Source organism: Grus americana, chromosome 8, assembly GCF_028858705.1.
Source record: "Grus americana isolate bGruAme1 chromosome 8, bGruAme1.mat, whole genome shotgun sequence".
In the NCBI taxonomy this organism is placed as follows: domain Eukaryota; kingdom Metazoa; phylum Chordata; class Aves; order Gruiformes; family Gruidae; genus Grus; species Grus americana.
In genome coordinates this window covers 25,002,484-25,025,935 of record NC_072859.1, presented here as the reverse complement: position 1 = coordinate 25,025,935, position 23,452 = coordinate 25,002,484, and the positions used below count along the sequence as shown (strand labels likewise).

Below are 23,452 nucleotides of genomic sequence, written 5' to 3'. Positions count from 1 at the left end.
TGCTGGAGAGGAGGAGAACTTAGTTTTTTAAAATTAAGTTTATAAAAAGCAGCAGCTGCCCAGCAGTAGTGCGGGTCCACCGAGGAAGAGGAATGGTGGAGCTGTTAATAGCGATCAGGCAGTAGAAGTGCTGAATAGCCGTTTCCCTTCTGTATTTGGGGACACGCCAGATGCTACAGGCCTATCGCCGGACGAGGGAGAAACCCTTTACGTGCCGCTAAGGCCCAGGAGAACTCGGCGTTAGCAGTCGGGCTGGCGGGGGCCATGGCCAGGCAGCACAGTGGAGCTGCCCGAGGAACTCAGGTTATTTCTTGGGGATTCCCCCATTTTTGGCCAGTATGGAGGCACCAGGATGAGCATCACCATCATTGCTCCAGGGGACTGGGGTAGGGGATACATGTGGGGTGGGTGCTGCTTCATGACACCCCTGGGTGCCCTTAGCAGCTCCTCAGGGCACCGTTCCCAGTGGGAGCAGCACCAGATCTGTCCAATGAAGACCCCAGAAGGGTGTAAAATGAGCAGAGAAATAATCCTAATTACCCCACAAATTATTGGTGGCATTTATCCCTGGCCCTCTTGCCAGCCCCCTGCCCCATGGATGGGGTTTCTGTGCCCCCCTGCCTCCAGCCTTGGGGTGTTGAGCTTGGCTTCCCATGGCAGGGGATGGGGTAGCACTTGTGGGCACACCCAAAGAGCGAGGTGTCTTTCTGCCCCCCATCATGGCACTGGGGGAATATCTGGCCCCTGGGGAAGGCAACCAGCACTGAGGGTGGGGGGACACCCTGGTCTTGGGGGGTGGTGGTTTATTCTTGGGAAAAGGCATTGGGGGGATACCTGTCCTTCGGTGGAGGACATCAGGCCCCAGAAGGGGGGATGCCCAACCCTTGGGGTGGCTAAAGGAAAGGTGCGCGGACTCTGGGAGGGGGCTGCCAGTCCCTTGAGGTGGCTACAGAGGGGGCTGCCCAGCCCTTGGGGGTGGGCATTGGGGGATATCCGGCCCTTAGGAGGGCTGCCTATCCCTTGGGAAGCGGTATGAGGAGATGCCTGGCCCTGGAGGGGATACCTGGCCCTTTGGGTGGCTATCGGGGGTCTGCCTGGCACTGGGGGGGGGGCATGAGGGGAATGCCTGGACCGAGGAGGATAGCTATGGGGGATGTCCATCCTCGGGAGAGGCTGTGGGGGCACACCCTGCCCTGGGGATGTCCTTGAGAGGGGTGCCCATCCTGTGGGGCAGCTCCAGGGGGCTGCCTACCCTTGTGGGATAGCTGTGGGAGAAGGATGTCCATTCCTGGGGGTGACTATGGGGGGATGCCCTGGTGTGGGGTGTTGTCTATCCTTGGGCGATAGCTATGGGGGGGCTGCCTACCTTTAGGGGGGGCGGTTACAGGGGGATGCCCATCCTCGGTGGTGGCTGTGGGGGGGACGCCCTGCAGATAGGGTTTGTACGGGGGTGCCTATCCCTTGGGGTTTGCTGCGGGGGATGCCCGCCCCCGGGAGTGACAGTGGGGGGGGTGCCCACCCCTGCTCTACGGCTGAGGAGGGGGACCTGGCCATCTCTGGGGGCGTCTGTGGGGGGGGCTGCCGGTCCCGGGGCGGGAGGTAGGGGGGCAGCCCCGGGCGCGGGGGGGGGGTGCCGTTGCCCGCGGGCGGGGCGGGCCGGACCGGGCCGCCCCCGGTGCCGCCGCCGCCGCGCTCCCCCCCGCGGCGGGGCCGGGCCGGGCCGTGCGGGGCGGGGGGGCGGGCGGGCGGACGGGGAAGGGGGGGGAAGCCGCCGTGTGTGGCCGCCGGCGGCGGGCGCGCCGTTGCCTAGCAGCGGCGATGGGCGCTGCCGCGGCGGCGGCGGCCAATGGGAGCGGCGGCGGCGGCGCGGCCCCGGCGCCCCCCGCCCCCGCCTCCCCTTTAGAGGCGCGGCGGGCGGCCGGCGGCACACAGCCCTCCGCACCGGCCCCGCTACCGGCACCACCGGCCCCGCCGCGCGCATGGGGGCCGCCGCGCTCGGCCCCACATAACGGGGGGTGCCCAGCCCCGCCAGTCGCCCCGCCATGCCGGCCGAGCCCCCCCGCTCCGCGCCGCCGCCGCTCCGCGCCGCCCACCGCAAGCCGCTGCCCGAGGTAAGGGGCGAGCATCGCCCGATCCCGCGGGGGACTCCGGGTCGGGAGGGGGGAGCTCGGGCTGCGCGGAGGGAAGGCGGAGGAGCCCGGGGGGGGGGGGGGAAGCGCGGCAGCGGGTGGGGGTACCCCCGTGTCCCCCGGCTCGGGGAGCCGCGCTCTCCCCGGCTGGGGGCCGCCGGCATCGCGGGTGCTGGAGGGGTCCCGGCCCCGCTCCACAGCTCACGGAGCGTGGCCGCCGTGGGCATCCTGCCCCGCTGCGGGATCCTCCCCCCCGGGCAGGGGCTCCCCTTATTCGCTCCCAGCCTGATCCTCGCCCTCTCCACAGGGCAGGGCCGTGGGCCAGAGGGCCCCGCTGTGGTTGCGGGCCCGCTTTCAGGCGCTGCTCTTCGCCCTGGGCTGCCGGATCCAGCGGCACTGCGGGAAGGTGCTCTTCGTGGGGCTGCTGGTGTTCGGGGCGTTGGCCGTGGGGCTGCGGGTGGCCTCCATCGAGACCGACATCGAGCACCTCTGGGTGGAAGGTAAGCGCGGCCCCACGGGTTCTCTCGCCCGTGGGAACGGTCCCGCTCCCGGCCGCGGCTTTGTTCCCCCGCGGGGTGCGGAGGTGCGGGGCTGGCCCGGAGGCAGGTGACAGCGCGGGAGCGGGGCGGGAGGAGGATGCCGCCGGGATTCCTGCGTGCGGGATCGCGGAGGACGGGGCCGTGGATGCCCGCGAGCGGAGGTCCCGTCTGCGCGGCCGCTCGGGCTGTGTCTCGCGCGGGGTGCGTGGTGCTGAGTTGCAAAGGGACCCCCACGCGTGTCCCGGCGAGGGTCCCCGCGCGGAGGTGCGGTCGCGTCCCCGCACGAGCGGACACATGCGGTGGGGATGGTGTTTGGCGCCGGCTGAGCGCGCGTGTCCCCACGCGTGGGTACTCCCTTCCCGCGGTGCCGCTCTCCCGTCGCCGGGCTCTTTCCCCGCGGGAAGAGCCCCCGGGAGCCGTCGCAGCCTCGTACCGGGGCAGAGTCAGCGCCGCGAGGCTGCCGGTCCCGGCTCAGGACCCCTGCCTGGCGGGGATGGAGGAGCAGGCAGGGTCAGGCAGGAGCAAATCCCCGTTTCCGAGTGGAAGTGGCTGATCCCCCTCCTTTGTTATTAATAACTTCAGCGTGGATTTTCTCTCTGCTCTCCCTGCAGCTCCGCTCTGCTCCCCGGTGCTGGTATTTGCTTTCCCTGCATCTCCCTCCTGCTTTGGGGGTTCCGGGAGGGGGGGGGGGCAGCACCCCGCATCTCACACCCCCCTTCCCTGCCAGACCCTAGCCGGGGCGGGGGGGGTCGCCCAGCCTGGGGTCCCCGGCGGGGTGCTGTGCAGGGGCAGATGTTGCTCAGCGGAGGGGTGTCAGCCATCTTTGTGCGGGAGCGCTGCCTCCTCCCCCACGCCCCGCTCCCTGTGTGGTCCTCAGCTACTCTTGGATTTGGTTCAACAATAGAAGCAACTTTGCTCTCCCACCCCCTTTTTTTTTTTATTTAAAAAAAAAAAGGCCCTGTGCTCCCTCGCTGCTCGCACACAGATGCACGCATGCACCCCTGCCCAGGAATGCCTGGTTCTCCCACCTGCTCCCCACATCCGAGGGGTGTTTGTTGTGTTGTGTCCCCCCCTCCCAGATCTCGTCTCCATCACCCCTTTCTTTTGCAACACGTAGCAGAGAGATCCAGTGATACCTCCTGGTCCAGTCGGCGCCTAAGCGGTGGCTGCTGGAGGAGGGACACGCTCCCTCTGTGGTTCCCTTGCTCTGGGTTGTGGCTCCAGCTCCATTGGACTTTTATTGTGCTTTTGGGGTTGTAAGGAGTTGGCATTTTGTGCAACTGTGGCCAGAGCCAGGGAAGTGGCTGTTCCTGTTGTGGGGGGAACAGGACTTGTGGCACATCAGGGTGGAGAGTGGGATGGGGAAGGGGCCAAGCCTGGGGATGGCTGGAAGTGCCCAGAGACCTGTTCTTTCTTGCACACATGCTCTGCACCCCACTATGCTTCCCTACTTGTGTGGGTATGGCCAGGAGGGACTGCGGCTGCTGTTGGGGGATATTTCCCCCACACTTGGGTACGGCTGTAACATGGGTGCTGGGGGCCTCTCTGAGGAACTGGCTCTCTCCTGTGGCCAGGGCGTCATCTTTGGTGTTGGGAGCTGGTTTGTGGTTTGGTGTGTTTTCGGGTTTTTTTTTAACCCCACAGTGAAACATGGCTGACCTGGGGTGTCCTGCCCCTTCCCAGGTGATGGGTGCACTGGGGTCTGCACGCAGCCCCTGCTCTGGGGTGTGGATGGTGAGCAGTGCTGGTGGTGCTCTGTGGGGTGCTGCTTGGCACCGCACCCCCCCCCCCCTTGGCCTTCCTGGAAGGGCTCTTCCCTGAGAGCATGTACTTGGGGCAGACCCCTCTGTGCTTGGGTGGCAGGGCCTCAGCATGCTCAGGAAGGCTGTCCTCAGGTATTGGCACTACCTGTGACTGCCAAGGATGATGTGGCTGGGGTGGCTTTAGTCCTGCAGGTCCCCGATGGGCATGCATGGGTCAGGACGTGGAAAGTTTGCTGCGGCTCTTTCAGTTTTGTGTATTGGCTATGGGACTGCCTCCTTTCCCCGTAACCATCCATGAGTCCTTGCCTCTCTGCTGGCCTCTGCTTCTCGACTTTCTGTCAAGATCAAAACATCCCCTGGTGTTCTTGGGTGTACTTAGCCCTCCCTGATCTCTAGACCCCATCCTGGTGTGGGGATGTGCATTACTGGGGGACAGGAAGACCTGGGGAGCAGGATGTGGTTTCCTAGGCTGTGGTTGAATCCTGAGCCCTTTAAGCCGCTTCTGGATTCTCCCACCCACTGCTTTCTCCTGTCCTTTGGGTGTGTGACAGGGTGGCTGGTGTGTGTGTCCCTCTGCAGCAAGCCTGGTACTGCCATACCAGGTCAAGGCAGTGCAGCCCTCCCTGCTGGGCTAGCAAATCTGGGTGCCCGCATCAGCCTGTCCCTAAAGCCTTGGGATCCCCAAGGTGCTGGGAGGACCCTGGCTCCTGCCCTATCTGCATATGTGTGGGGAGATGTTTGCAGGAGCATGGTCCATCCCAGCCCTGAGGCAGCACCATGGGGTGTTCAAGGGGCAGGGTATGTGTGTGGGGAGTCCTGATCCCATCATCTTGGACTGGTAGGTCCTGGCTGATTCTCCCAGCTCAGAGGCAGTGTGGCTGAGGGTTCCAGGAAGCCTCTGATGACCCCCTGAAGCTGGTCTGTACCTGATCATCTGCCTCTGCCTAGCCAGGCTGACGGATGTGGGTTAGTGACACTGCAACCCAGACCACCTCACCCAGATGAGGTCCCAACCCCACAGGAGCAGAGCGTGACCCCGTGCTGGGCTGTCCCTGCTACAGGCTGAGCTCAGCCCTCTGGGAGCTGGAGACCTGGTGGGCAGGGGAGGGAAGGGAGCTGCTTCCCACAGGGGCCCTCTGCTGCTCTCTGTGTCTTTCCCCCACCCCTCTCCAGGGGAATAGGGTGGGCAGCCCTGCTTTGGCCCCATGGCTGGGGTCAGTGCTGGGGCCACGCTGGTGGCAAGTCCCCAGCCACCGTGGGAAAGTGCAAGGTCCCCTGTCCCAGTTCAGGGGGTGTCCTCAGCCCCGTGGGCTGGCTGGGGTTGCTTGTGGTGTTCTGGGGTTACGCCTGACCTGCATCCCTGTTTGGGAGATGGAAGGAGGCTGTGTCACCCCATAAATTGGACTCGACTGTGGAAATGTTCAATTAGGCTCCTCTGAAGCAATTAGCCACTCGGAGGCTTTGAAATCCTGGCTAGCGGCGAGTGTTGAGTTACCTCTAGACACCTGGCAGCTGTTCCCGGCTCTCCCAGGGCGTCTGTAGGGCCGAGGGGCCGGGGCGGTGAGCTCCGGGCAGGCAGAGCCCTGGGTGGTGAATGGGTCTGCCTGATTTATAGCGCCAAGGGCTGGTTCAAAGGAAGGCCGGGTTAATTTCTAACTGGAACAGCCGAGCGCCCCGCGCAGCCGTCGCGCTCTCAGAGCTGCCAAGTCTCCCCAGAGAAGACCCTGTCCCTTTCCTGGAGGGGTCAGGGACACCCCACATGTGCCAGTGGGATGAAATGGGATGTGTGGTGTGGGGGTGAGGGGAATTTACTGCCTTATTCCCAGGTTGGGGCATGAAGCCAAGACCCCCCCCAACCCCCTTGGCAAGAGCTTTTGTCCTTCCTTGTCCTCTGCAACAGGACTTGGCACAGGTGTCCCTTCCCCAGCACCCAGGGCAGGGCTGGGGTGCAGCCTGGGGTCTCCAGGGGCAAGTGGGAGAGAGGACCCTGTCTGGCTCTGTCTTTGCAGAAAGAGGGGTATTGAGGGTTGGAAAGCCAAGGATGGGGATTGAATGTCCTCCCCACCCTGCCTCTGCCCTGGGGAGACTGTCCGTGTGGCCCCTCTTCCCACCCCCTGTCCCCACTGTGCGTGGTGGGACCCATGGGGGAGTGAGGGGCAGCAGCTGTGGTGGGGGAAATGGGATGCTGTGGCCATTCCTGGGTGGGCATGGGGAGAGGTGGGTGGTCTTGTTGCTGCCAGCAGGTGGGTTTTGTTGGGTGAGATGTTGGCACAGGATCTGAGAAAGGAGCGGGTGAAGTCTGGGGGGCTGCAAGGGGCTGGTGCTGACAGCATGGGGGGCTCTGATGGCAGCTTGTCCCTGTGGCCAGGGCAGCGAGACGCCTGCCGGGATCTGGCCTCAGCCAGACTCGTGCCTGAAGGGCGGCTCCCAGGCTGCCACGTCCTCATTCTGTCCCCAGATGGGCATCCTGTGGGGACAGGGTCTCCGCTCTTCTCGGCGTGCAGTGACGCAGGTATTGCCCCATGAGGAGGGAAGGGGCAGCCTGGGTTCCCCAGTACTGCCCTGGGGACCCTCCTGCCCATCCTGGTGGGACTTTTCCTTTGGGACCCTGCAGTCCTCTCTGTATGCAAGGTCTGGGCATCCTTGGGGACCCTGTGCCCACATCCTCAGGGGCCTGGAGGAGCGAGGTGCAGCTGGGACGTTGCTGCCACGGGGTGCTGTGGTCTCTGGTATCCCAAAAACCTGCCTGGATCTGCCCTCTGCTCCAATGCACCTTCTCCCTCACAGCCCCAGCTGGCTCTGAAAGGACCTTTCTTCTGGGGGGGGGGGGGGGGTGTCACCCAGCAGCCCCCGCCCACCCAAAGATGGGGCGCAGGCAGTTCACCTTTATTTATCTTTGGGAGGCAAGCGTGAAACCTCTTGCTTTTCCTTTTCCCTTCTTTGACAGCTCGGTCAGCTTTTTTGGGCTGGAAAATTTTGCTAATTAACCCAAAAAGATTGGGTGACTCTTTACAGATGGCTGTGGCTTATCTGTTCCTATCCATTTTGCTTTGCTTTTTGACTTACATATTTTTTTATTTCCTAGAAAGTAATGTTTTGGTTTGAGGTTTTTTTTTTTAAACTTAGACATATCCACGGACTTAGGGAGGGGGCTCTTTTTTGCGTTTTAAATGTTATTTGGTGACTGGGAGGGGGCAGCGCCAGGGCCCGAGAAGAGGGTTTTATTATCTGCCTCTCCCTCAGGCCTGGAAAAGTGGTCTGAGTTCAAAAAATTCATTTCTTGCCTGAATGAAGCCAGCAATGTGGAAAAATTTCACCATTCAGAGGGGGATGAATGTATGTTTCAACCACACATTAAGTGACATTAGCAAGCAGTGGAGTGCCTAATGTGGCCATTTTTCACAGCAGCCAACAGAGGGGGTGATTAGCATAATTAGTACAGGCAGCCCTATACATATGGAAATGGCAAATGCCTAAATGCCAACACCAGTGGAAATTTATGTCAATGCTGACAGGAGTCTTAGCCGTGAATAGTTCCCAACTGAATCCCCTCTCCCCCTTTTTTTTCCCCCCCTCTTTTTCGGGGGTCGTGCTGTCCCCTTGGTGCCGGCCAGGGCGGTGCGAGCTCCCAGCTGACCCCCCTCCCTACGCTGGGAACCGCTGCCCCATGATTTGGGGTAATAAAGACATTAATTTAGCTTCGCCATTAAACAAAAGGGTTTGGCCAGGGCTGACGGCTGGGGAGCTGGCCCCAAATGGGCCCTTTCAGCCCCTCCACTGCTGGCTTTTTGAAGGCATCCCCCTCTTCTGCCTCCCCTCTTGACTTAGCTGGGTGGTGGGAGCCACTTTGGTGGGGCTGGGTCTGATCGGAGGTGCCAGGGCAGCAGCAAGCCCTTGTTCATCCCTCAGCGTTGCTGGGGACACCCATCTGCCACCCACCTACCCCCCCCTTCCCCTGGGCTGGCCACACCATGGGGTGAATGGGGCCGGGAGGACGTGTTTTGACAGGACGGGGCTGCAGGGCTTTTGGCGAGGCTGGCGGTAGCGGCCGGGACAGGTAAAAATGGCTCTTTCAGCGTGCCCTGGGCGAGACTTCCTCCGGAGCAGCATGGGTCCTTTCACTGCCTCCCTAATCCAGCTAATCCGCCCCACAACACTTTGAAGGTGGCCTCTGGCTTGCGCGCTGCTCGGCACGGGGAAGCGGTCGGCCAAGGGATGCTCGGGGCGGTGCCTTGGGATGGCGCATGGGATGCAGGAAGGTGCTGACATCTCTCTGATGCCCCTGGGGGCTTTAATCACCCAGGGGTGGGCATATCTGCCAGTGGGATGCACTCAGTCTGGGATGTGGGATGGCTCCAGTCCAGTGTTGGCCCCTGTGGGTGCCCCTTGCTGCAGTGGGGGGGTGCTGCAGACAGGGGGGTTCCCCATGGCAGATGGCTTCTGCCCAGGGGATCTCAGCATGACCTTGTTCCCCCTTCCAGCTGTGGACTTGAGTGAGAGTTTCTAGCCCTGGCATTGGAATGTTGTGCTGTGGAAAGGGGGCTGCTCCCCAGGGGATTTCCCCCTTACTGCCTGCAGCTTTTAGCTTGCTGGGGTCAGGGCTGCAGCATCCCCCATGCATCAGCTGAATGGGGGACTCAACACAATTGTCACCACACCACATAGCCCCCATTACACCAGGCAGGAGGACAGGGCCTGACTTTTGGAGGCCAGCCAAGGATATATACCCAGGCGTGCTCCCTCCCTGCAACCCTGTCCCACTTGTGTCACCCAAGTGGTGGTGACAGCTGCTGCCAGTGCCCATGTCCCATCTGCAGAGCAGTGGCACTGCTGTTAACCACAGCCTCCATCCACCCACCCTGGGAGTACACAGAGTGGTCCTTGCAGCAGCATGCTTCTCCTGGAGGGGGACACTGGTGTGTCTCCACAGCCTCCAGCACCTCCCATGGCCCTCCCTCACCTCTGGCCCCTCTGCCCTTGCCAGACAGACAGGGTTTGGTGTGGGGCTGGCAGCCTGCCCTGACCCACTGCCCTCCCAGTGCCACCTGGGCACGCTGCCCTGGCACACTCAGCCCACTGTCCCCCGCCCGTGGGCTCTTGGGGACAGGGCTCCTGTGGGGTTTGCCCACCTGCTGTGCTGGGTGAGCATGCCAGGATGTCCCCTTGCTGTCATGCCAGGTAGGGTGGCTGTGTGGGAGTAAGCCCTGTGCTGGGGGGCTTGCAGCTGTGCCAGGAGCAGCAGGACCTGGCATGGGCTCCTCTGACCCCAAGCCCTCTGAGCTGAGTCTGGGGGATGCTGGCAGCCCCTGGGACATGTGGGGTAAGCTTGGGTCAGACCCCTTCTAGGGCAGGGGCTCTGTCCGGGCTGGGAGCATGAGCAACCCCTTTCTCACCCCAGCCTGGGGCTGCCCGTGGCTGGAGGGTGTGGGGGGGCTGGCACCCACTGGGGCAGCCGAGGGCACAAGCCGGTCCCACTGGGCAAGGGTGAGTTGGCTGCAGCCCCGTGGCTATGGGTCCTGTGCCAGAAGGGTTTGGGGAACGGTGGTGGTGGGACAGCTCAGGCAGGGTGGCCGGGAAAGGGGCAGGGAGGCTCCCGCCCTGCTCTGTAATTTTGTGGCGGATGCTGTAATTACGGGGAGGGCTCCCCCGGCATGGCCCGCAGGCGGGAGGCAGCTGCACACGCAGCCACCCTCACTGCCGGGGACCCTGTCCCCTCCCCGTCCCCCATGCCCTCCCCCCTTGGGCACAGTGGGAGACTGCTCTTTACCCCGGGTGTTTGGGGTGTGGGTGGGCATGGGGTCCCATCCACCCTCCAGCCCACACTGCTGTGTGCCTGCACCCCCTGACAGACCCCCGTGACACATACACACACTCCCCCCCCCCCCCAGCCAGTGGTACCCAGAAGCGGTGCCCATCCTGGGGAGGATGCTCGCACAAGGCACAGCTGCCTCCGGGGACCGTCCTGCCCCCAGGCCCCGCTGTGGGGTTTTTAGGGGCGTTGGGGTCACTTTGCTCAGCCTGGGGGTCCGGGGGGTGAAGCCAACCCCCTCTGGGGAGCAGAGCGGGCTGTTAATAAGCAGGACCGGGGCGCCTGATTGGAACCAGAGGGCCCTTTGCATGAAAAAGCCAAGGGCTCCCTTTGTTAATTGGAATTAAAAAAAAAAAAAAAAAAGAATTTACATACGGTTCCTCATTAACGTGCTCATTGTTGGTGTCGGGGCACCCCCCAGCCCCCTCCCCGGGCCGGGGGGCTGCGTGCGGCGTGGGGCGTCTCACCCCGCTCCCGGCCCCGGGCCGGCCGGCGGGCGCGCGCCCGTTTGAAGTGTCCTTGGCAGCCCTGTGTGCGCTGCCTTGTCTTTTCATGTTGCTCTTTGGTTAATTAGGGTGTTGGAATTTGAGGCTTCCTCACGGCCTTTGAAGCTTGCTGACGGCTCGCAGTGCCCTGTTCCAAATTAACACTAATTACAAGGGACGGCTTTTTATCTTTTTTTTTTTTCTTTAATTTTTTGGGGGGGGTCCCCCCCCCATTCCACTCTTGCAGATGTGCAGCTCCTCCCGCGGCCGTGCTGGGCGGAGATGCCCGCGGGGCGCAGCGGGACGCGTTCCCCCGGGAGTGGCGGCGATGCTGGGCGCCCCCCCCCCGCCCCCGGCCATCGCCGTGTCCCACCACCCGCCCGGGTTCGGCGTGGGTGGCGCGGCTGAAATCAGAGCAGCTCGGCGCACCTCCTGCCCGACCTCCCAGCCTGCCGGGGAGGGGACGGGGGTGTGTGTGCGTGGGGGTGTGTGTGTCCGTGTCCCGTGACACCCACCCACCCTCGCTGTGTCTTCGTCCCCTCTGACACACACACAAAGGCCGCGGCCGTGTCCCCCCCCTCCCCTGCCCTGGCACAACCTCCATCCCAACTGGCATCTGATGGACACCAGCTGCTCCCCGGCCCAGCCAGGAACAATAAAGACGCTTCCCCCTCCCCGTTCCCAAAAAGCGGGGGAAAAAAAAAAACAAAACCCAAACCAAAAAACACCAACCCATATAATAAGTCATTAAAAGGGAAGATTCTGCTCCCTATTTGCGGTCTCGCTCCGGCCTCCTTGGCGCTGGCGGGGGGCCAGGCCCGCCGGGGCCCCGCCTCTTGCTGAGGGAGCGTCCCAGCACGGATGAATCCTGCCACACACCCCCCCCCTTCCCCGGCACCCGGGGCTGGGTAGGAGCCGACCTCCCCCCTGCCAGCAGCGCTGCCTTGGGATGCACCCAACGCTGGGCACCCTGGGGCATCCCTGGCGGCTGGCACTGGCGGGGGGGCTACATGCAGTATCCCCCCTCCCTGCCCCGGGCAGGGCTCTGGGAGTAGAGAGGCTGGGTGTTGCACTTGGGGGTCTCAGGCTCAGCCTCCCACCCTCCTCCGGGCTGTGGTGTTCCTCCTTTGCTGTGCCAAGAGGGATGGGAGCCCCTCGTTTGATGGGAAAAGGGATGGCTGTCCCTGGGACGGTGCTCCACCATGCAAAAGGCCACTCAGGGTTCGATCGATCGCAGTCCTGGTTGCGCTGGCAGGGGGGGTGATGTGTCTTCTGCAAATGAAGTCAGTGGCTCCTCCCAGAAACCTCTGTCCTGTCATGCTCGGAGCTCTCCCACTGCCGTTGGGGGACAGATCTTGGAGCCTCAGTGGGGGCAAGAGGGGTTCCTGTGGAACTCCCCAGCACCATGTGCCTCCCCTGTCCCCAAACCCCTCCTGGGGCAGCCTGCACCTGCAGCGACTTGGGGGTGCCTGCTTCTCCCTACATTGAACCTCTGGCCAAAACGCTGCCTGCCTTAGGGTGCCAGGGAGCAGCCAGGCAGGGACGGGGTGGGGTATCCCCAGTTTTGCTTGCTGTGTTGGGGACTGGTTGCGCTGGGTATCTGTAGCACATGAGTGAGAGCGGTCAGAATGCGTCCCATCGGCTTCACCAGCTGTCTGTCCATGGGGATTTTCCAGGGAATACAAAGTCAATGAGCCACTCTGCGTCGGTTGGAAGGGGGATGCCTGGTCTGGTGTGGGCTGGGGTGCTGCCCGCTCAGGTCCCCTGGGCGTGAGCACCCAGAGAATGCAGTGGTTGGGGATGGGCACTGACAGGGCACATCACGGTCCTCTCTGCAGCGGGCAGCCGGGTGAGCCAGGAGCTACGCTACACCAAGGAGAAGCTGGGTGAGGAGTCCATCTACACCTCCCAAATGTTGATCCAGACCCCAAAGCAGGATGGGGAGAACATCCTGACGCAGGAGGCCCTGCAGCTCCACCTCGAGGCGGCCCTGGCCGCCAGCAAAGTCCAAGTCTCGCTGTACGGAAAGTGAGTCTGGCTCCGGATGGGGGAAAGGGGATCCCTGCTGTATCCTGCATGTCCTCCCACCCTTGCCGTGTCCCCTGCGGGATGATGCCCATCCTCAGCTCCTCCTTTTGCCTTTCCAGATCGTGGGATTTGAACAAGATCTGCTACAAGTCGGGTGTCCCCATCATTGAGAATGGCATGATTGAGAGGGTGAGTGCTGGGCACAGCGTGGCCCACGGGGATCCCCCCCAGGGATCAGTCCCCCAAGAAATGGGCAGGGATGAGACTTGCCAGCCCCAGCTGCTGCAAAGGTACCACCAGCTCCACACGGGAGGGTGCAGGTTGGGACAGCCCAGCAGGGCTGGGAGGGGAGCCGGGGCGGGGGGCCTGATCCATCCTTGCTGACCCCTCACATCTCCTCCTCCCACAGATGATAGAGAAGCTGTTCCCCTGCGTGATTCTGACACCACTGGATTGCTTCTGGGAAGGCGCCAAGCTGCAGGGAGGCTCAGCCTACCTCCCGTGAGTGCAAGGGGCTGTCCTGGGGCACGGGGGCGAAGGGTGGGAGCAGGGGGGGGGGGGGCTGCCAAGGGGCTGTGCTTGTCCTCCCCTTTCAGCCTGGCCCTGCTGCCCTGATCCCTCGGAGCTGCTGCTTGTCCCATTTGGCCTCAGGATGGTCCCACCACCATTGCTTGTCCTATTGGGTCAGCACCCCAGGGACAAGTCCCTGGCCTCGGTGACACCAGCAGAGCTGGTGGGTGCTGCAGCCCACAGGCAGGAGCTGCCCATCCCTGCCATGCCCTCAGACCAGCCAGGGATGGGGACGTGGGGACAGAGGCTGTGCTGCAGGCAGGTCCCAGGGGTCTGCTCCCTCCCTCCAGCACTTTGTGGGTGCCACGATGGTGAGGAGGCACCCATATTCCTGAGCTGCGCCCAGGGACACAGAGGACGCAGAGTCCCCGGGGTGGGTGGCGGGTGACTCCCGGCTAGCTCCCTGCACCGCGGTGGTGGGGCTGGGGACCCTGGGCTGGGTGGAGGGAGCCCCCCCCCCACATTCCTTCTGTTTACGTGTGTGTTTGTCCGGGAGAGCTGGGGCGGCTTGTGCATTGTCAGCAAACGCAGCCCCGCGCTTTCTCATGCTAATGCTGCTCTGAAAGCTGCCCCTTGCCAAACAGATGAAATAGTGGCCTTATTCAGGCTGCTGCCGGACAGGAGGAGGGGGAAGGGGCTGCAGCATCCCCAGCCAGGACTGGGGGACTGGCTTTAGACCCCCAAAACCTCAGATTCTCCCCATCCCAGCTTGGGGAGCAGCTGGGAGCGGGAGCGAGTGGGACTGGGGTGGCCATGCCAAGTGGGATGTTGGTGGCATCGGTCGCCGGGGTGGGCAGCATCCTGGTGCTGGGGTATGTGGCTGGCAGGGTGGCACCTGCAGCAGTGGTGGGACCCATCTCTCCTCGCAGCCGGGTGAGCCGGGTGCCCAGGCGGACACCCCGGCTGAGCGCGGCCAGCCCATGGGGACTTGTCCCCCTTTTTAACGTGGAGGGGTGAGGGGGGCGGGAGCAGGGAGAACAAAGAGCGGCAATCTATGGAAAGACAAAAGGATTTGCCCTGGCTCAGTGAAGCAAGCGAAAGCAGATAAAAGGGGCTCTCTTTGGAAGCAGCAGCAGCTCCAGTTGGTATGTGGGAATCTCGAGCGGCCGGCTCCGGCCCAGCCAGCCTTCATGAATTATTAGGCTGCGTTTCTCCCCAGAGCCCACACTTGCTCTGGGCTTTTTCTTCCCCTCTTTGGAGCTCTGGGTTGGGTTATTGGCTTTTTTGTGTGTCCTTTCTGTCTTAAAAAAGAAGCTGAGTGAGGCTGGGAGCTGGCCCCCGCACCCCAGGCTGGGATGGAGGGAGCAGAGCATCCACAGGCAATGGAAAAGCCCCTTTTCCCAGGTACCCAAGTCCCAAGGGGTCCCGCTGGACCTCCAAGGACCTACGCCTAGCTCCCAGCACCATCCTGAGCCCCCAGAGCCTCTGCTGAGCCCCGAAACCTCCAGCTTGGGGGGCAATAGCAGGAAGGGCCGGAGGAGATGCCGGGAGCCCTTGCCTGCCTGCTCCCCTCTATCAAGATGTTAGCCCGCGGGCTGTAATCGGCCTGACTGCTCGCACAAAGCGGGGCCAGGCGGTGGGGCCGGCTCCCCTTGCTTTGTCCCAGCCTAACAGGATCAGGCACGCTACTTGACTTGGGGCACGGCCCGCTGCGCCATGCGGGGCACGGGGGATGCTGCAGACGTGCCTGGGAGGGGGTAGGGGATGCGCTAGGTACTGATGCTGCTCCTCTGCATCTTCACACCCGGCCTTTGAGGGCACTCATGGGGCCCGCAGGCACAGCCCCATGCATGGGATGGGGTGGTGGTGGTACTGCTGGTGGGTTTCGGCATCCCCCATCACCCCGGTGCCTCTCTCTCTCTCTCCGCAGGGGCCGCCCAGACATCCAGTGGAGCAACCTGGACCCTCTGCAGCTGATGGAGGAGCTGGGGCAGTTCACGTCCCTGGAAGGCTTCAAAGAGCTGCTGGATAAGGCAGAGGTGGGGCAGGCTTACATGGAGCGGCCCTGCCTGGACCCCCGGGACCCTCAGTGCCCCCCCAGTGCCCCCAACAAGCAGAGCCAGCAGGTGGGTCACAGCCCGTGGGGACCAGGAGGGGATGTGGGGGCTTGCTGCTCTCCTGCCTGCCTCACGGTCCTGCATCCCTGACACCTCCCCTCCACCCGCAGAGCCCCGACATCCCGGCCGAGCTCTCGGGGGGCTGCCACGGCTTCTCCAGGAAGTTCATGCGCTGGCAGGAGGAGCTGATTTTAGGTGGCACAACCAAAGACTCCCAGGGCAAGCTGCTACGGTAAGAGCCGCTGCGGTGCGGATGTGCCCAGGCATGGCGCAGGGGCCCAGCCGCAGTACTCACCCCCGGGGGACAGTTTGGGGAGAGCGTGTGAGGCTGGCGAGTGTATGGGGCTGGTGAGTGGGGCGGTGCTTCAGACCAAGGAGGGGGATGGGGGGCAGGATGCCTGGGTCCTCTCCTGGGTGTGCACAGTGGGGCTGGGAGCTGTGGGGTGGGGGATGGACCCATTCCTGCATCCTGGGGTGCTGCAGCCGGTCCCAGCGAGGTGCGTGCCTGTTCCCCAGTGCCGAGGCCCTGCAGACCATGTTCCTCCTCATGAGCCCCCGGCAGCTCTTTGAGCACTTCAAGGATGACTATGAGATCCATGACATCAGCTGGAGCGAGGAGAAGGCGGGTGCCATCCTGGAGGCCTGGCAGAGGAAATTCGTGGAGGTGGGCACTGGGAACAGCCCCCATGGGGAGCTGGGCAGGGGTGAGCCTGTGAGTGGCATCCCCCTGCGCCCAGGTTTTCATGTGGCCATAGGTTCTGGCACCACTCTCTTGTGGTCCGGTGGGTCCCTAGGGACCCTCAGTGGTGATGCTGACACCCTGGGTGGCTCTGGGAGGGGGGGGTGTACTGGGGAGTGGGGGGGGTCCTGACTCCTCTAACGGGGTGCACCTCCGGCAGCTGGCACAGGACTCCATCCCACCCAATGCCACGCAGAGTGTCCACGCTTTCTCCACCACCACGCTCAACGACATCATGAAGTCCTTCTCTGATGTCAGCGCCATCCGTGTGGCTGGGGGCTACCTCCTCATGGTGCGTGTGCCCCTTCTTTCTGTCCCCCACTGTCCCTCCCTCACCCCCCCCGTCCCCACTAACCCGCTGTGCTCTTCCAGCTGGCCTACGCCTGTGTCACCATGCTGCGGTGGGACTGCTCCAAGTCCCAAGGGGCCGTGGGCCTGGCTGGGGTCCTGCTTGTGGCTCTCTCCGTGGCCTCTGGCCTGGGGCTTTGCTCACTGCTGGGCATCTCCTTCAACGCAGCCACCACCCAGGTATGTGCTGGGGGAAGAGCCGGGTACCGCGGGGCTGGTGGGATGCTGGGGGCTGCAGGGTGGCTGTGTCCCCTCCTGGGCGGTGGCCGTGTCCCCGCCACTGACGCCGGCTGCTCTCTGGCAGGTCCTGCCCTTCCTGGCCCTCGGCATCGGTGTGGATGACATGTTCCTCTTGGCTCACGCCTTCACCGAGACCAGCCAGCACATCCCCTTCAAGGTGAGTGCCAAGCCCTGCTCAGGGGCTCCCTGTCCCCCTCCTGCCTCCTTGCGACACCTCTCATCACCCCCTCCCTCTGTCCCCGCAGGAGCGGACGGGCGAGTGCCTGAAGCGCACCGGGACCAGCGTGGCTCTCACCTCTGTCAGCAACATGATTGCCTTCTTCATGGCAGCCCTGGTGCCCATTCCTGCCCTGCGCGCCTTCTCCCTCCAGGTTTGGCTGGGGTCCCTCTCTGGGGGGTGCGGGAAGGGGTGACCGGACCTGGCTCTGACATGTCCCCTGCCTGCAGGCTGCGGTGGTTGTGGTGTTCAACTTTGCCATGGTGCTATTCGTCTTCCCTGCCATCCTGAGCCTGGACCTGCACCGCCGGGAGAAACACCGGCTCGACATCCTCTGCTGCTTCTACAGGTACCAGCACTGGGCTGGCTGGGATGGGGCTGAACCCACGGGTACCCCCTCAGAAGCATGGGGTGGCTCTGCTCCTCTCCCTCAACATCTTCTCCTCCTTCCCTTTCTCCTCCTTTCCTCTATCCCTGCAGCCCTTGCTCCTCGCGGGTCATCCAGATCCAACCCCAGGAGCTCGCCGACGCCAACGACAACCACGCCTGCCACCCGTCCCCTTATGGGCACCCCAGCATGGCCACCAGCACCCAGATCACCACCACTGTGCAAGCATTCACCCGGTGCGACCCCTCAGGTCACCACGTCGTCACCGTCCTGCCGCCCACCTCCCAGGTGTGCACCTCGCCCGCCGTCCTCCTGCCCCCCACCGACCCCCTGGGCTCGCAGGTCTTCGCCCCGTCCAGCTCCACCCGGGACCTGCTGGCCCAGCTGGACGAGGCCAAGGGCGGGCGGGAGTGCGTCCCCCTGCCCTTCTGCCGCTGGAGCCTCGCCGACTTTGCCCGGGAGAAGTATGCCCCGCTGCTCCTGCGGACCCGGACTAAGGTGAGGTGGGGACAGCCTGGGGGTGCCATCTGAGGCAGGTGGGTGGCACGGACCCTGACTGACCCCCCCTACTGTCCCTGCAGGCAGTGGTGGCAGTGCTGTTCCTGGCACTTCTGGGGCTGAGCCTCTACGGCACCACCATGGTGCACGACGGTCTCTACCTGACGGACATTGTGCCGCGGGACACCAAGGCGCATGCCTTCATCTCGGCCCAGTTCAAGTACTTCTCCTTCTACAACATGTTCATCGTCACCAAGGGTGGCTTCCATTACCCGGGCGCCCAAGCTGCCCTGCTCAGCCTGCACCAGGCCTTCAGCACCGTGAAGTATGTGGTGCGGGAGGGCAACCAAGACCTACCCAAGATGTGGCTCCACTACTTCCAGGACTGGCTGCGAGGTGAGAGACATTCCTCTTCCCCATGCCCTCCCAAACCTGCGCCCTCTCCGCTGGCCTAGGAATGCCTTCCCTGGCGTGTGGCACCCTGAGGGGGGTGGTCCCATGGTGCCCCCAAGGTGCCCAGCAATGCCCAGCTGAGACCTGGGGTTTCTGCATGGCCACCCTGCTGGCACTGTGCTTCCAGGGGTGCACGGGATGCCATGCAGGGTGGCGTGCCCCAAGGGATGCTCACCCCTCGTGCTGTGTCCCCAGGGCTCCAGGCCACCTTCGACAGGGACTGGCAAGCCGGGCGCATCACCCATGACAGCTACCGCAATGGCTCTGAGGACGGGGCGCTGGCGTACAAGCTCCTCATCCAGACTGGCAACAAGAAGGAGCCCTTCAACTTCAATCAGGTGCGTGGGGACGGGGCTGGAGTGATGGGGCTGGGGACAGCGCTGTGCCCGCTGCCCTGCTCATGCCCGCTTGTGCTCTCTCCCCGTAGCTGACCACGCGGCGGCTGGTGGATGAGAACGGCATCATCCCCCCTGACACCTTTTACATCTGCCTGACGGTGTGGGCCAGCAACGACCCCCTGGGCTTCGCCGCCTCCCAGGCCAACTTCTACCCCCCACCGCCCGAGTGGATCCATGACAAGTACGACACCACGGGCGAGAACCTGCGAAGTGAGTGAGCACAGTGGGCTCCCCGCGGCTCCCCCTTGCTCCCCGGCATCCCCCTGCAGAGGACCCTACTCCCTGCACCTTTTCTGCCCCACGAGCATCCCCCTGAAGAGAAACCCCCAACATCCCTTGTCGTGTCCACATCCTCTGGTAGAGAAACTGCCCTGCTTCCCCATGCCCCACGCTTGTCCCCCTGCACCCCACACCCTGAGCGTCCCACTGCGCACTGCCCCTGCCCTTTGCGCTCCTGCTGCAGCAACACCCCTGACTCCAGCCCACGAGCATCTCTCCGCAAAAAAAGCCCCTCTACTCTGTTCCCCCCTCTGCCCCACAAGCATTCCCCTGCTCCCCGCCACCCCCTACCCCACAAGCGTCCTGCTGGCAGAGAAACCCCCTCCTCCTTGCCCCCAGTCTGCTCCCCGTGTGGTACCCAGCCCCGTGGTACCCAGCCAGGCATCGGGCTGCCTGAGCTGCCCTCTGGCTGGTGTGGCTGGGGTGCCCCCATGCTGCCTGCACTCCCGTGCTGCCCGTACCCCCAGACTACCCGTGCTCTCCTCCCCAGTTCCAGCAGCCCAGCCGCTGGAGTTCGCCCAGTTCCCCTTCTACCTGAGCGGTCTGCGTCGCACGGCCGACTTCGTGGAGGCGATTGAGAGTGTGCGGGCCATCTGCCGGGAGGCTGCCCAGCGCCACGGGGTGCTGAGCTACCCCAGCGGCTACCCCTTCCTCTTCTGGGAGCAGTACATCGGCCTGCGCCACTGGTTCCTGCTGGCCATCAGCATCCTGCTGGCCTGCACCTTCCTTGTCTGCGCCTTGCTGCTGCTCAACCCCTGGACAGCCGGCATCATCGTGAGTACGCACCCCGATGCGTGGGCATGGGGGCGTGACCGGCTGTGCTGCCCTCCTGATGGGTGGGGACAGGGACATCCAGCCCTGCTCCCGTCCTGCTGGTACCTGCTTCATGGGGATGGGGTAGTCAGGTGCACCCTGGGTGGAAGGGACACCCATATGGAGGTGGCAGTGGGTGAGGCACACCTGTGTGGAGGGATCGAGGACATCACTCATGAAGGGAACATATGGAAAGGACAGGAGTCTGGGGACATCCATGCAGAAGAGAGTGAGGGGAACACATGTATGGAAGTGACAGTGAGTGGCAGACCTGTATGGAGGGATCGGGGACACACCTTACGAAGGGAATGTGTAGTGGACAGGAGTTTGGGGACATCCATGCAGAGGAGGGTGAGGGCCACCGCCAATAGATGGGACAGAGGGACACCCTAAACAGAGGGAAAAGGGGCAATGAGGTGAGGCTGCCCTACAGGGACGGGTAGGATCAGGCATGCCAGGCAGAGGGACAGAGGGGACAGCTGGTCAGAGCCACCCCTTACTGACCTCATTGCCCCCCAGGTCTCCATCCTGGCCATGATGGCAGTGGAGCTGTTTGGCATCATGGGGCTGATGGGCATCAAGCTAAGCGCCATCCCCGTGGTCATCCTCATCGCCTCAGTGGGCATCGGTGTGGAGTTCACTGTCCACGTGGCTCTGGTGAGCACAGGCAGACCCCTGCCCAGCCATGGGGCACCCCAATTCCCACTCCCTGGCACCCTCACCCCCTTGGCCACGTCATGAGTGGCACATGGGGACAAGTCCCACATGACATCCCCATTTCATGCAGGGCTTCCTGACGGCTGCAGGGAGCAGGAATGTGCGCTCGGCCGCAGCACTGGAGCACACCTTTGCCCCCGTGATGGATGGTGCCATCTCCACCCTCCTGGGAGTCCTCATGTTGGCTGGCTCTGAGTTTGACTTCATCATGAGGTGAGTACTGGAGGGGGATAAGCCAGCTGCTTGCTGCTCCCCAAAAGCTTTGGCAAAGGGGGCTGGTGAGCATGGCAGCCCCCCTGGCTAGCGGTGGGGATGTGGGGCAGCTGGAGAGGATGTGTCTTGCTGGGGACACCCGCCCCATCTTGCGTGGAGGCTGGAGAGGCATGGGGGGGCTGGGGTGTGTGGTGTGGAAAGCCATGTTTGGGTGGGACTGGGTTCACAGGGGCCATGCTCGCTTACTCCCTCTGCCTGTGGCCCCCCCAGGTACTTCTTTGCGGTGCTCACCATCCTGACGCTGCTGGGGCTGCTCAACGGGCTGGTGCTGCTGCCCGTCCTGCTCTCTGTCATTGGGCCACCCCCCGAGGTATGAGACCCCTGTCCTGCTTCTCCCTGTCCCTCCCCCACCCTGTACCCACCTCTCTTCATCCCGCATTGCCCCTCACCCTGTCCCCATTTCACCCTATACCCATTCTTGCCTTGTCCAGTCCCAACCTCACCCTGTACCCACCTCAGCCCACCCCTCACTCTGTACCATCCCTGCTTTACCCCATCCTTTCTCTGCCCCATATCCAATGTGCCCCATACCTGCATGACCCCACTCCTGCCTCACCCCACACAGGACTACCCCCATCCCTCCCTGACCCATTTCACCCCATCCCTGCTTCACCCCATATCTCCCTCACCCCACACAGCCCTCGCCCCATTCTCACATCACTCCGTACTCCCTGTCACCCCCTGCTCCTCCATCCCTGCATGTCCCCGGTCCCTCTGACACTGTCCTCTCTCTCCCCAGGCATCCCCGGTGGATAATGGCCCCCGTCTGCCCCCTCCGGAGCCAGTGCCCCTGTGCCTGGGCCCTGGGGGGCTGTATGTCCGGCGTGCCCCAGCCTGGCCTGCCGCATTCCCTGACCCCTCGGACATGGAGCACTACGCAGAGGGTGTGGAGCAGGGCAGCCCCCGGGGACCCTTCATCGTGCCCCCTGCCCCGGCACACATCCTGCTGGAGGCTGGCAAGGACCCCAGCTTCCCCCGCATCACCGTGAGTGTCTGTGCCTGCTGTGGCATTGCTGGCTCCCCAGCATCCCCTGGGAGAGGGTCACGGATAGAACCAGGGGACAGGCTCATGGATCCCTTGTGACCCTGGTGGAGTTCCCAGAGGGATTCTCAGTGTGGCTGGGGCCCCTCACATGCTGTTTAACCCCCTCCAGGTGCTGAAGCCCTACAAGGACAGCCCAGAAGTCCAGGGAAAGAAGGAGGCTACCGGCCCGCAGCCCACAGCCCCCCTACCCTTTGGGGAGCCGTGCCCCGTGCCACCCCAAGATTACCTGCAGCCCTGTCCACCGGGCACCCGGCCAGCCCCCCCTGCAGCCCTGCCCACCTACAGCACCCACCTGCAGGGTCCCGTCGGCAGCTACGCCACCGTCACGGCCACTGCTTCGGTGACGGTGGCCCTGCACCCTACACTGCCCGGCTCCTACCCCAACTTCGGCCCCGAGGGCTTCACCAGCAGTGAGCGGGACTGCCTGGAGGAGCCTGGCGTGCCCAGTGCCGGCGGCACTGCTGTGCCCGACACCTTCGAGATGCAGAGCTTGGGACGCCGTGGGGCAGGCGCACGGTGTTAGGTGAGCGTGGGGACATGGGCACCCTACCCCGGGGCTCATGCACAGTGGCATGGGGGTGTGGGGTGCGTTTGGAGGAACCCTGCTGACCTGCTCCATTCTCTCTCTTTGCAGGTTGCCGGCTCCTGGGCAGAGCATCTCCCCAGCGCCCGGTGGGCACAGGAGGGTGCAGAGCGGGCTCGCCCGCATCGTGCTGCTAATTGCCGGAGCGGCGATGCCCCCCAGTCTCGGCCGAGGAGGACCGGCTCCCCTGCACCCCCTGCAAAGGGGCTCAGCAGGGCAGGCTGGCACTTCTATGCAAGCTGTGTGCAGGCCACGCCGTGCCCGCATGTCCCCCACCCGGGGCTGTGCCGATGGTGCCACATCCCCTCACCCAGGGTTCCGGCTGCCCCGGGCTTGTTGCCCCCCCCCCCCAGAAATGGAAGCACTAACCCCCCCCCCCCCTCTGTTTCTGGAGCTGCTGGCAAGGCAAGCTTGGTCCCCTGCCAGCTCCCCCCCCCCCCCCCGGGGTCACTGCCTGCTCCCTGTCACCTCCTCCTGGGACCCCCCCACCCGGGCCATGAGTTGGGGTGCCCCAACAGGGTGCCCTGATGCCCCCCATCCCAATAAGGGGGCAGCCTCAGAGCCAGCCGTGCCCTGGGGTGCCGTGGGCAAGGCCTGGGGCAGGCACCCCCACCTTTATTTATTGCAAAGGGAAACTATCTATAGAGAGATATATATTTTTAAGCTTATTTTAAAAGATTTATTTCTCAGCCTATGGCCTCGCCCAGCTGCCCAAGGGTGCAGGCAGGGAGGGGGCGGACCCTTTGCCGGTGCAGGGCTGCCCACTGGAGGCAGCGGGAGCCCGAGACGGGGGCACAGATCTGGTTCATGCCCCCCCCTGCTCCACAGGGTGCTGGGTGGCCACGGGCAGCTCACCCCCTCCAACGCGCTGCTCGGTGCCGCAGTTTCCGCACCGTCGAGCACGGGAAGGCTGGAGATCGGGGACGTGCCGTGGCAGAGCCAGGGAGCCTGTTGCTCCCACTGCACAGGCACGTGTTTGGTTTTTTTTTTGGGGGGGGTCCTTGGGGTGGTCCTTGCTGTGCCGAGCCCCCGATCGGTCCCACGGGCATGGCCCCTCATGCCACACTCGTGCTCTGCCCTG

General features: G+C 63.8%; 1 protein-coding gene across 1 annotated transcript; it reads left to right on the top strand.

The window, feature by feature from the left end:
• Nucleotides 1-1,818: 1,818 nt before the first annotated feature.
• Nucleotides 1,819-22,737, top strand: PTCH2 (patched 2). Its single transcript, XM_054833619.1, is given in 27 exon segments — nt 1,819-1,888; nt 1,891-1,953; nt 1,956-2,011; nt 2,013-2,111; nt 2,437-2,629; nt 12,564-12,753; nt 12,873-12,942; nt 13,163-13,254; nt 15,194-15,389; nt 15,491-15,612; nt 15,897-16,044; nt 16,280-16,411; nt 16,492-16,647; nt 16,772-16,864; nt 16,953-17,078; nt 17,155-17,273; nt 17,405-17,810; nt 17,894-18,206; nt 18,459-18,601; nt 18,691-18,871; nt 19,431-19,714; nt 20,273-20,410; nt 20,541-20,683; nt 20,954-21,053; nt 21,483-21,728; nt 21,898-22,311; nt 22,423-22,737. Coding segments are annotated over 26 exon segments (4,293 nt in total). The 3' UTR covers nt 22,423-22,737.
• Nucleotides 22,738-23,452: the final 715 nt, after the last annotated feature.